This window comes from Gopherus evgoodei, chromosome 7 (assembly GCF_007399415.2).
Source record: "Gopherus evgoodei ecotype Sinaloan lineage chromosome 7, rGopEvg1_v1.p, whole genome shotgun sequence".
NCBI classification, from domain to species: domain Eukaryota; kingdom Metazoa; phylum Chordata; order Testudines; family Testudinidae; genus Gopherus; species Gopherus evgoodei.
Window position 1 is genome coordinate 40,672,420 of NC_044328.1, and position 13,496 is coordinate 40,685,915.

The 13,496-nt window shown below is 39.1% G+C and overlaps 1 protein-coding gene across 1 annotated transcript in view; it reads right to left on the bottom strand.

Moving 5' to 3' along the window:
- Positions 1-13,496, bottom strand: part of IPMK (inositol polyphosphate multikinase) — a 75,579-nt gene that overhangs the window by 16,489 nt on the left and 45,594 nt on the right. Inside the window, exon 4 of the mRNA XM_030570833.1 lies at positions 8,242-8,414. Coding sequence (XP_030426693.1) covers positions 8,242-8,414 — 173 coding nt within the window. The remainder of the gene's footprint in view (positions 1-8,241; positions 8,415-13,496) is intronic.

Sequence of the window (13,496 nt, forward strand, 5' to 3'; positions counted from 1 at the left end):
GTCACAAAGATACAAAGCGTACAGTTTGTTCTCTGGTTTATAAACAACAGTTCTGGTTTATGTGCACACTGGTTTAGGAGAACAGTTCTGAGTAAGCATACAATTAAGTGAAGACGTACAGTTTGAATATACAGTTTTAACTCATTCCTTGAATAAGTAGCAAAGAACACTTCAGTACCAAGTTATGGACTCAGAACTGATTTAAATTAGTTCAGTGAAAAAGCAGAATATAACTGAGGATTCCTATGAAAAACATTCCAAATTATGAACTATCTCAAAATGTTTTCTGAAATATAAAAGATCTGCAGACCAAAACATTATTCCACAGAGTAGGTAAGCTTTCAAGAGCAATTAAGACATTTGTGCTGCACCGTAACTTTTCAATAAATAGGGAAGGGGGACTGCAGTGGTGGACAGTCTCTGCCTCATTTATTATTATTTATATTATCGTAGCACATAGGAATCCCACTCAATGATCAAAGCCCTGTTGGACAGACAATGATGACAACAGTCCCTGACCTAAAGAAACTAAAAGTATATATTTTTAGCAGCCAGGATAATTAACCTTTGGAACTTTTAACAGGCAATGTAGTGGATTATCCAACACGAGGACCCTTTAATCAAGAAGAGATGTCTTTCTAAAAAGATATCTTTTAGTTCAACCACAACTTATTGGATTGACTTCTTGGAATTACTCTATCAAATTCTGTAGCCTACATTCTGCCAGAGATCAGACTAAACAAATGATCATAGTGGTCCTTCAGACCTTAAAATCTTTGACTTACAGTCTAGATGTCAGATAGGAAATGACAGGTGATCAACATAGACAAATAGGGGGAAGATGGGAGGACAAGGTAACTAACTAAACAGTTTTGCAGAAAATCAAAGTCTTGGCTTGTTGCTTGCCATAATCAAGCATCTTGGATTTGACTTCCAGTAACTTTCTCTGTGTTTTAGTCTCAGAAATTTAGACTCATGAATATGTAGAATAATGTAACATGTTATGGTTTTCACCACATTTACAATGTCAAAAGAGTATGAAAAATGAGTGCAAGATTTTTCAACAACTCTATTAATAGTCTCCTTTAATTGTCTCTCAGATCTTGCTACAGTGAATTAGACGCAATGAGGTCTACAATCACCTCTGGAGAGAGCTTTCAACAATAAAAGAAATGGTCTCAGTTGAAGTCAGTCAAGATAATTAACAAGGATATCTGGGTCATGGAAACTTTCCATGCGCTAGAAAGAAAAGCCATGAAAATAGCTCTAATGATATGTGCCTGTTTTAACTTGTGCTAACTGTATTAACTTTCTATTAACAGAGATTATACTCATGAAGATTAATTTACTGCCCTATGCTTTAAAGACAATTTCATTAGCATTAAGGACTACATGTTTTGAGTGCAATATTATGGATGAAAATTTAATTCTACTGAAGTCAAGAAATTCAAGTTATGGATCCTAAAATCAAACACTTCCCCTGTCACAAGGTGACACTGGCTCTTTAAGAGGGAGCAAAGCCAGTGTACCTGGGACAAGTCTGCTAACATCAGCTGAGCTTTAGAAGAAGGAACCTGGGTTTAGAGTGAGGAAGATTCAGTGACTCAGAGCTAGGAAGCAGGACGACCAGAGTCCCCTGGGAGGGGAGTCAGTGACAGCCTGAGAAGAAAAGGGAAAAATCCCTTGAGAGTTATAGACCAGGGTGAGCTGAAGAACTGTTTGTTTGTTTTGCTTAAGTTTGGGGCAAATAAAAGAGAGACTGTTGGTGTGTTAATATGTCTTTGCAAGCTATACGTGGCCTGCTTTGTTACACCCCCATTCTACCTGCATTTATGCAGTACGTATTTTGCACTGTTGCATATGCTGTTAAAACCTCTCATACCGCATATATGGGTGCCAAATTTTGTTTCCTACACCATAATTTACATTTCTCAACTTGTGTGTTAAATTCTCTTTGCTATAAAGCTGGTTGTTTTGCAATCAATTTCCTTTTTTAAAAACGAAAAAATCTAATCCCACGCTGAACAACACACAATTTTATCTATGTTCAATATGAGACTATGAATCTATCTGGAGCACAATCTTTAGGTTCGCATAAGTGAATGCATGTTCCAAATCTATTCTTTACACACCTCAGACATTAACATGAGTGCATATTTAGCGGAATGCCTATTCATTGAAATAAAATGCACCCGTGTTTAGTATATTGAAAACACTGCCAGAAATATTCCGATAGAACAATGGGTTTACTTTACAAAGCACTTGCTTCTTTTCACAAGTGTGTTTTAGGATAAACCTTATTAAAACAGAGAGGTTGTCTCATGGACTCTCTCCACCCATCCTCCAATTCATAACAACCCTGTATCAACTAGAGCAATGTCTTAGATGGAAAGAGTAATAATAGGTAAATATGTATTTTTAGTTGCCCTTATGTTATTGTAAGCGGTTAGTGCTTTTTGAACAATGGTTAATCCAAATTTCTACTTTTATTTTTTATTTTATTTGTTCACTCGTCTGTTCTCGCTGCTGGAAACAAGGAGACCTAGTAACGTGAGGGCAGTCTGATCTCTCACAGGCTACCAGCAAGTGAACTGCAGACTACGCTGTAAAAACCTCTGCTATACAACATGCTCTAAGGCAAGGGTTCCCAAACTTTTTTCCCTGAGGCCCAGGTGTACAGTTGCAATAGGCACTGCGGCCCACTATTAACACTTCTTGAGGAAAATTATTTGAATTACATACATATAAACTGTAAAAAAACAATGTATATGTTTCCTTTTCATTTTAATGTAAACAATTATAATGATAGAAATCCCTAGCAATATGCACTCAAAGAAAAGCTTCAAGATTCTTTGAAACCAAACAGTTTTACTAATACTACTGTTGAAAAAAAAAAAAAGGTTGAGAGCAAAATGTCACGTTCACACAGGGAAAAAACATTGTATAAATGTATAATGTATGAAACTGAATAAGCAACACGTTAAAAAAATTGTTAAAAAATATATTGTGTTTTTTTTATTTTAAAACAAAATAGTCGTCCAACTTTGAACACTATATTGTGTTTCACATTTTTTTTATGGTAAAATCTGGATTTCTGTGCTGTGGAAGTAAAGACCCAACTCTACTCTCTACTAATTGGAAAAGAATCAAATATTTGTAATTAAAAATATAAAGTAAGTTAACACAACACAGTGAGGCAACAGGCACTCATCCGATCCGCTAAAGGAGAATCCAAACTTCAAGTACTTATCATATTTTCTTATCACTTTATTTATTCCTTCGACTGGCTCATTTTGTGTAGCTGTAGTCGGTCCAGAACTTTCATTATTTTCTCCAACAGGGCACACTTCTCATTTTCAAAAATTAATTTATTCCATGTCAGACTGAAATACTGTTTTGCCATTTTTTTTTTTTACAGTTGTAAATGCTGGACTGCGTACAGGTTGCTAGGTTACCTTGTAGTGAAATGCACCATTGTACTTGCAATAATTAAACATATTGCAGCTTATTTAAAAAATACAAGTTTTTTTCTATACTTTGTCCAACATATACAGCTTAAATCATTACATTTATATAGCTTTTACTTAGATTACACAAGTCACGTGAAGTATTAAGAGCTTGACTGGATAATGCAGTTGCACTGGTGGACTACCTGGAACTGTCATGGCTCACCTTTGGACGGAGGTCCACAGTTTGGGAACCCCTGCTCTAAATAAGTGCCTCTCCAGCTCTCTTTTTATGCAGACCACTCTATAAGAGAAAGATCCACCATGGATTCCCTACTTCCCATTCTCTACCTCATGGCTATGTTTCACTCTGCAAAACAAATTCTGTATGGCATGGAAGGTTGAATGGTTCACAATCATACAAATTCAATTTCTGTAGATCTTTCTACATACTACCCTTTCAAGCATATGAAAGCTAAGAAATATTTAGCACTGTTGGCAACTGATGAAACTAAATACGTGATTCTTGAAAGCAATTCTCTGCAGTCTACTGAATTAGTCAACAATTTTTATTATTACAGATCATCATCTCTAATAATAAACTGTATCAAGAGGAGAGACTGAAGAACAGGGAAATGCCTACTTTCTTTATTATAATGCCCTTAGTTTATCATCTTCTCCATCAGAAGGCAACATCCCTTGCACATGACAGCTGGCATATTGAGTAACAGATGATTGCATACAGAAGTAATCAATTAAAATCATATCTTTACCAAAAATAAACAGGAACACAGGAAAAAGTTAACCAACAGAAGAGATTTGGGTATAAGGGAAAGTCTTGGGAATCCATTATTAGCAGAGCATTATACAAAAAATGTGTACTCCAAGAAGCAAAACTCTTTATACGTACAAAACAATAGAAATACTATTTTTGCAGCTTTTGTATAAGATGTACGAAATCCAGATACCACAATGGAAACCGCAATGGCACTAGATAGGACAGCATGGTGTCCAGATGAACTACGGCTGAGAAGATAACTGTTGCTATGAAGCTGAATGAATTTTCCACGTGAACAAGACCATCACAATTAATGTCAGAGAATGTAAACACTAATAGTTGTCACAATTACAAAATAATGTAAAAATAAGCATTGTGCTTACATTGTCAGTGAACTATAAAAAAATAAAATAAAGTGTTTTACAGGTCACAGAACAGAGGTTATATAAAGAGAACAATAAATTAAAATCAGCCACATTTCCGCAGAGCTATAATCTCTATCCTTCCTTATGGGACTGGAATCCAATTGTTCCTGATTAGTCATTGTATAAGAGAATATGGGAGGAGAATAAAATCTTACGTCAGTACTACGTGTCCATGTTATAATTCCTAAACAAAAACAAACAAACAAACAGTACCTTAAAAAAGAGTTAAAGTTGAGGGCACATACCAGTAGTTTAGGGAATGAGATGTGGGAATTATCTTCAAAACAATCGTTATATACCCAGGAATTTCAGCATTAAGGTTAAACTTTAATGAAGCACAAACACGTTAAAGGTATGAAAAGATTCAGTTAAGATACTTAAGCAACCTGAAAACCTTCAAAAGCCCTTCAGTTTTTGATGCTTGCAGATGAAGGGCTTTGGACCCTTTGGCTTTTGATGCTGCTTAAGCAGACAGCTCTGGGCAGATGGTACAGGGCTGCTTTGAGGCCAGTTCTCAACATGAAACCCACCTTACAAAGCACAGCCTCTCCTTGCTTTCCCTTATCACAGGGACCTGAAGAGCGATACACAGGCTGAAGAGAACAAAGCAGCCTCTATCCCCATTGCCTTCTGCAGTGACCCCTGCACAATCTCCCCATACAAAAGATCTCAGGCTTAAGGCAGGTCCTCAAGCTCCCTCCCTCCCTCTCTCTCTCTCTCTAGACTTCTTGGTGGAACCCAGATGACTCCATCCCAGACGAAGCAGCTCTTGCTACCATCTCACTTGTATCAGAAGTCAGCTTCACTTTCATGCCATATCAGGTCTACATCTTCATGGACTAACTATGTAAGCTTCTGGTGTTTCATTGGATAAGAAAATCAGCCCTCTTTAAATTAACCCTAGCACATTGTCTCAGAATTCTGAGGCACAATACTAGGAATGCAGATGGTCTTTGTTCTAACCATGGCTTCATGCACTATGTCCTAGGAGGACACTTCATGCACAAATTAAATGCATTCACTTCTGAACTTGTGACTAACTTCAACGTAACATTCATTTTTTTGGCTTAACATCTAAATTTGCTGCTCCCATTCAATTAAATACCTATATATAGAAAAACCCATTATCTATTTACATACTGTGACTTTATTAAGACTCCAGAACAAACATTTATATTAAATTTTCATTTTTACATTCTATACCAGCACAGTATTAGCTGAGACAGCAGAAATCTCAGATCAAATATTTTTCCCCAACAGATCCCAGAAAAACTATTTCAAAAGATCTCCCTCTTAAAATAGTAACAGGATATCACAATGAAAAAACAAAATGAAGGAAACATGAGTAACACTCTTCATCTACTATAAATACAGATAGAAAATGCATCCCAAATTGAAGTGTGTAGTAAATTGATAACAAAATAAAGTCTTTCTGAAAAGGATAATCTGGTTGACAGGCTTCTACAAAACGTGTCAATCGATGTACAAAATTACTGTTTACAGAAGATTAGAGATGATCTAAGTAGTCCATGGGATAGTTCTTCTAATGAAAAGGAGCTCTCTATTTCCCTCAAGGCTATAAAGCTTAGTTTTAATGCACTCAGACATCATGATCTGGTTTATAGATTTGAGAGCAAAATCTTTATGTGCTTAATGATCCAGCACAAGCTGCTTAACACTTCAGTATAAAGGGAAGTTATGCAAGATTGTTACAAACACATTTTCCAGAGTTAGTAATAATACAAGTAAAAAGTCTTGTTTTAGACCTGGAGTAAGACAGACAAGGACAAAAAAAAAAAGACGCAATCATTCAGTTCAGATGTTCTAAAAGTCTGTAATCTTCTCTGCCTGCCCCTCTCAGGTCTCAAATGTGCATTACCTTGAATGTCTATTTAGATACAAGCGTACAAATGCTTGAGAAGTTGATGTTTGAGAAGTCTGCTTCGGATGGAGAACACACTCAGTGTGGTGCTCAAGAAACTAGCCAAATTTTTTGTATTTGCATTTTACCTTCTCTCCTTTAGATATATTGTTTCCTTCAGCCCATTAAAGCATAAGCATATGCATACACCAGAAACAAACAAAATCAAAATTTCAGATTAGCAGACCGTATAGCTCATGATTAGGTTATCCAAGAACAAGTCTCAAAGAGCTTCTTGGTCCCCAACATAATTAATAAAGGAGCTGCAGCATGGTCTTTATTGCTTCCTGCACCCAAGAGTAAATCTTTGATTTTACTCCAAGTGTCAGTTCACTGAAACAAAATCCTGTCCTACTCTCAAGCAAAATCTAGATCAACACAAAAAGATGATAATGCAGGAAAGAAGCATCTAGCTATTCAAAATGACCCCATATTGGCAAAAATATTCGTAAGCAAAATCCTTGTCAATTATTTTAACTTTATGAATCTCTGCCACTGCTCAATAATTAGTGCAAAAGTGGTTGGAAAGTCCTTTAGCAATATAAAGAAATATTACTTCTAGAAAGGGAGGGAAAAAAGAAATCGTGGAAGAGATGGGGAAAAGAAATTTTGTATTTGAAACAATCATGAAGATTATGCTGGACAGGCTGAGTGCAAGAAAAGGTCAATCATGATGTTGTTGAGCACTGCCTTTACTGGAGAAATGCACAATATGTGTCTCTTCGCATTATGTGATCAATATCTTCATGAACTAAAGTCCAATGATGCCAAAAACCCTTAACTTTATGCACTGTTAGTGGTAAACACTGAAGTCAGAAAGTAGCGTGACTATAAATAAAAACTTTAAAAAAAAAAACAGAATAGCCTGTAAATGTATGTGTGCATCTGTCTCCACATACCACAAATTTCTTTGAAACTTCAAACATCAAATTTCTTTTCATCTGAGAAAAATATAACATCTATTTCTATTTAATATCTTAGGCCCTGATGCTTGCAAACACTTAGGCATGTGCTTAACTGTACACGAGTAGACCCCATACAACATTAACTGGGCTACTCACATAAACAGAGTTAAGCAAATGCAGGTATTTGCAAGATCAGAGCCCTTGTCTTGAAAGCAAAGCCAAAAGCTGCCTTAATATGTATTGCTGACAAGATGTCCCATAAAATCATTCTATTTGTAAATATTTTTAATATACCAAAATAATACAAACCAACACATTAAAATGTGGGATTATTACTATACGAAGTAACTAATATATTCTTTATAATTTAAAAAAAAAAACAAGGAAAATTTGCTTTGATAATCCCCAAAGTTTAGATGATGACAAGTGAAAATAAATCTTTGGGACAAAACTAAATTCGGTTTTAAAAGATCCAATTTCTAACTTGACACATTTTTGTATCATACTTATTTACATGTTCAATTTATGATTAGGATCTTGGAAGGGACGTTGCACAGTTAAAAGAAATTTTTTAAACAAGAGCTGTGTTTTTAAATATATTTTATGTGACATCAATATTTGTGAATTTACTCAGATAACATTTTAGTGACATAGGAGGGACAGAAGTGTGTTATTTACTAGAAAACTATTAGTTAAATCTTGTTAACTCTTAGCAATAGACCAGAGCATAAACTGAATTTGAATACAACAAAAGATTAGGTCTTACCCTCATGCCTAGCACCAAGAACCCAATTTCTTCCATTAGTGGGTACTTGCTGACCTGTTGCTGAATCTTCTCAGCTGACGCATATGGATCATAACTTTTCTGGCCTATTTTCACATCCATTATACATGGCTTATTAAACTTACGGGTCACATCTTCCAGTTTTAGGTATAGATCTGTTAAAAAAGACAACTCTGTTAACAACAGGATAACACAAAGTATTTTATTATATAAGTTATGCCTGAATCAGTGTGGGGGCGGGGGGAAAGCACACTTTAGATGTTAAGTTTAAGTGTTAAGTGTTAGAATAGGGAGCACAAATCTGTACCAGTGAATAAAAAACAAAAACAAAAAAAAACCCAAAACCTCATAAGCACGGTACACCTACAAATTCTGTTGCAATTAAGTCTCAAAAGGTAGCCACCAATCTGCCTGTCTCAGGAAAACACATTAATTACAACAGCCTAACCGGTAGTGAATCAGATTCCAATTTATTGCTGAAAAGGAATTCAGGAGTCTGATTCACATGAGTCTTTAATAAATTTAAAATAAATACCAATGACTAAATTACCGGTAAGTATTATTTTTAAAACATGAGACAAGTAGAATTAAAAAATCAATGGGAATTGTTGTTTTAGGGGGAAAAGGCACACAGCAAGATAAAAATTCTCCACCCACCTCTCTCTCCACCCACCTCTCTCATCCATTTTAACCATCCTAGTTCAAGACAGAAGTTTCCATTTGTACTCAGCAACAAAGCATTTTGGCCTAGTGCGTGCAATAAAATCTTTAACTGAAACAGAACAGAAACTTCCAAACTGTTTACAATCGCATAAATCTTTTGGATAGAAACACATTCAAGATGTTGTATCAAGTCTGTATGTCTATCCAAGCAAAAAATGCTCTCTGTTGGCATTTTCAGACATGCTTATGTGCGATCATGTCTCCTCTTTTCACAGGTACCAGGTACTATATTGTAGGTTAGAAAGCCTTTAGGGTGAGTTTGAGTATGGAGCAGTGTATTTCCTGTGTCACCCCACGAGGAGTGCAGAGAAGGAAATGCAATTCAAACTATTACAATTCCTTCCCTGAAGCAGAAAGAGCCTGCAAGAGATAAGGGTACATTTTATCAGCTTATTTCCCACCCCTTGGCTCCCAAACAACTATGCTCCCCATTCCACACATTTGCTTAGCCTTAATACATGGCAGTACTCCATACAAGATGGGGAGATGACCAGGCTATACAGAAAAGGAGTGGAGGAAAAGAGTGCAGAAACATTAGCACTAGTCACAAATCTAACTTTCAGACAACAGGACACTCATTGTACAGGTTTTTGGCATATCTACTGCTGAAACTAAAACACTTTAGGGCCACATTTAGCACCCTGTGAACAAATGCATGCATATTCTTTTCTCCCGGCAGTCATCAGATTTGTATTCTCTCTCATATGCTGGACACAGATCCCCTGTTTAGCCAATTTTGAACTTATAAGCCATACATGATCATGAGAAAAAAAAATTCCTCATCTTTACAGACCATCATTTCATTCATTTTATGACTCCTTTACAAGTAGCCATGCCAAAATGCACAAGTTTCAAGAATACAAGGGTTTGTTTAAAGATTTCCTTTTAAAAAGAAGAATTTTGTAAGTCCTAATACTACTACTACTGCATCAAATTCAAATTTCTCACCATCTCCTTCAAGATCCTGCACAAAACTTTGTGCAATCTACATTTCTGCTCTCATTTATCCTCTTGTCATTTTACACTCATTACTCCCTTCTTCTTCATCTTTCTCCTGTTTTCCACACCAATCAAACCATCTTCTTCTCTTCCTTCAAATCTCATCTTGACACACACTTCTACAGCAAAGTCTTTCAACAAAAATATCTTCTAGTCATCTCCACTACTTTGAGCGTACGCTTTCATCTGTGTATCACAGCAGATCTCTCTACAGTAGCAACTGTCTGAACTGAAGCAGGGACTATGTGTTCTGTGTAGGAACAGGTTTGAGCCCACTATTTGCACTCAGTGAATAAAAGAAGAAACATCCTGTTCCAGTTCCAGGATGAACTTCATCTTTGGCCTCTCTCTCACTTCCTTTATGGGGCACTTCCTTCAAGTGACAGGCCTATATCTGCACTTCTCTCAGGGTGGAACCCTGAAATTCATCCCACTTTTGACTGGATCAGCAAGTTACAGCATCCTCCCACGTACCAATCTTATTACCTCAGGTACAAATGAGAAGCCTGCTTTAGACTCTCTCCAGGAGCTATGACCAGCTAGTAAGCGCAGTGACAGGAAACAGCTTGCTCAAAACCAAGTATGATTTATTTATCCATAGGAACATCACAAGCAGAGATAAGGTTAAAGTAACAATAGCCCAAATGCATATTATCTTCTCTAAATTAAGTCTTTCCTTCCTAGCTTAAGTAGGTCCTATTTGATGCAGATACACACAGCAACTGGGGCTGAGTAAGACAGAAGCAGAAGTTGCAGGGGCGCAACCTATGACAGTCATAAGCTTTCTTTTACCCATTTCAAAGGTCCTTTATTAAGAAGTTCCCACACAAAGGGCTCCTGAGGTTTTGAGCAGGGCTCCTGAATAAGGACAAACTGGTTTATGTATTTCTCCAGAGAAGGTAGGAACTCATCTTCCAAACATCTCCATATGAGCAGCAGGCAACTGAATTAGAGTCATTGTCAGGGTCCTGGATGCCTGGGGAGAGCTCCAGCGGGAATTAACCCTCTGTGTTCCAGAGAGTAACCACACAACAACCGCCAAGTCCACAAACACACACACACTTCTGTATCTATCTCACATTCACAAAATTAACAGATAATTCCAATATTCTTCACACATCTATTTCTACCAACTACCAATTTATTGGGGGTAGGGATTGAGAGAAGACAACTTGTCTATACCCTATAAAACTCTGTGGCTCGCACACAACAGCTTGTTGACTAATGTTAAATCGTGAACATGAAAGCCTAAACAGACTTTCCCTTCATTCTTTGATTGAACATTATATTTAAATAGAGCAGAACACCTGCTCCACATGTATGAGGATATATGAATGTTAACAAGTATGTTTATGAACATCAATGTTTCCTAGTATTATTTTATCTAATCTAGCTGGCATCTTTTCCCATTTCACCCAAATATTAATGACCTAGTCTTGGACTTCTCGTTTCCAACCTTTCCCTGTGAAATAAGTTACACCATCCTCCATCTTGGCTATCAACTGTTCCTGCTTAATTCATGGCCCTCACAATAACATTCATTTGTCCCCTTCCAGGTATCTTGAACATTCTCAACTCTGAACAGTCTTTCTCTTTCCCATTGCAAGTCTACCATTCCCAGCAGTGTGTCTAGATCAGGGATCAGCAATGTTTCAGAAGTAGTGTGCCAAGTCTTCATTTATTCACTTTAATTTAAGGTTTGCGTGCCAGTAATACATTTTAACATTTTTAGAAGGTGTCTCTGTATAAGTCTATATATTATATAACTGAACTATTGTCATATGTAAAGTAAATAAGGTTTTCAAAATGTTTAAAAAGCTTCGTTTAAAATTAAATTAAAATGCTGATCTTATGCTGCCGGCATGCTCAGCCCACTGCCGGCCTGAGGTTCCATTCATCTAGGCCGGCAGTGGGCTGAGTGGGGCATGCGGCGGGGACCCCGGCTGGCATGGGGCTGGTAGCCAAAACCCCAGACCGGCAGTGGGCTGAGCAAGACCGGCGACCAGGACCCCAGACCGGCAGTGGAATGAGCGGCTCAGCCCACTGCCAGTCTGAGGTTCCATCCACCAGTTCCTGACAGCCAGGGTCCCAGCTGCCGGCCCCGCTCAGCCCACTGCCGGTCTGGGATCCTGGACCTGCCCACAGAGTGGGTACTTACCTTCTCCCTGGTTTTAGCCCATTCTCTTCCTCTCTCTCTGCACTGAGGTGAGGGTGGGAGTGCACTGAGCACAGGGGCTGGAGGTGAAGGAGCAGGCTGGGGGTTGGGGTGTAGGGTATGGCCAGGAGCTAGAATGAGGGAGGGGGCTCAGGGTTGGGGCAGGAGGTTTGGATGTGGAGCTCTTACCTGCGCAGCTTCCATTTGGTGTGAGGGGATTGCAGAAGCTTCTGTTTGGTGCTCAGGGTGGGGATGTGGGGGGTACAAGAGTCAGGGCATTGGGAGGTGCAGAAGTCAGGGCAGAGGGCTGGAGTCAGGGCAGGGGCCTGAGGGGTGTGGGAGTGCAGGGCCCAGGGCAGAGGGGTTATGGGAGGCTTCAGGAGTCAGAGCAGAGGGGTTATGGGGGTGTGGGCTGGATTCGTGAGGATTCTCCCATATTCCTGGAGGGGATATGCCCTGACTCCACCCTCCTTCCCCAAGGCCCCATCCCCACTCTTCTCCAGAGCAGCAAGCATGCTGCGGCTGTCGTTCCGGCTCCCCCTCCCTCTCCAGGGCCATCAGCTGTTCGGCAGCAGGGAGGGAGAGGAGGAAAGGCAGGAACCCAGCACGCTGGGGGAAGAGGTGGGGAAGAGGGAGCTTGGCTGCCACTGGAGGCTGCCCTGCAGCAGCAGCTGGCAGGACCAAGCTTCTGCCCCCTAATCCCGCAGGAGAGAGCAGTGGCCGGGGGGTGGAGAAGAGCAGGCTGGGCCAGGCAGGATTTTTAATGGCACGCTGCTGCCTGCCGGGGTCCCAGCTGCCAGCCCTGCCCAGCCTGCCGCCGGTCTGGGCTCAGCAGTGGGCTGAGCGGGGCCAGCGGCCGGGACCCCGACCCTGGCAGGCAGCAGTGTGCCATTAAAAATCAGCTCACATGCCATAGGTTGCCAAACTCTGGTCTAGATCAATCTTCTCTCCAACCCCCACTCCTTTCCCAACAGAACATTCCCAGAAGTAGTGATGATTTTGGCAGGCTCTCTGTACAGTTTACAAATTCTGGTTGATATTATCAAGTTCTTATGAAAATTTCTGCATTATTGAATATCGCTGCATGTATATGGATTCCACCTGGGGCTGACAGGGTTCTCACATTTCAGCCAGAGCAGGAACAATACTCAGCTGTTAGATTTTTACAATCAGCTATTCAGTTGGAAACACCAAAGGACAATAAGCTAGCTCAAGCCTAGGAGAGCCTGCGTTCTCCACAAAGGGGCTGGTGTTTGGAGAGTGGAAAGTTATTAGCAGCAGGAAAAGAGAACCAGGTGTTAATAATAAGACCTATAAACTTGAGGGACTCACATGAACATTTCAGCAGGAGTGAGGAAAA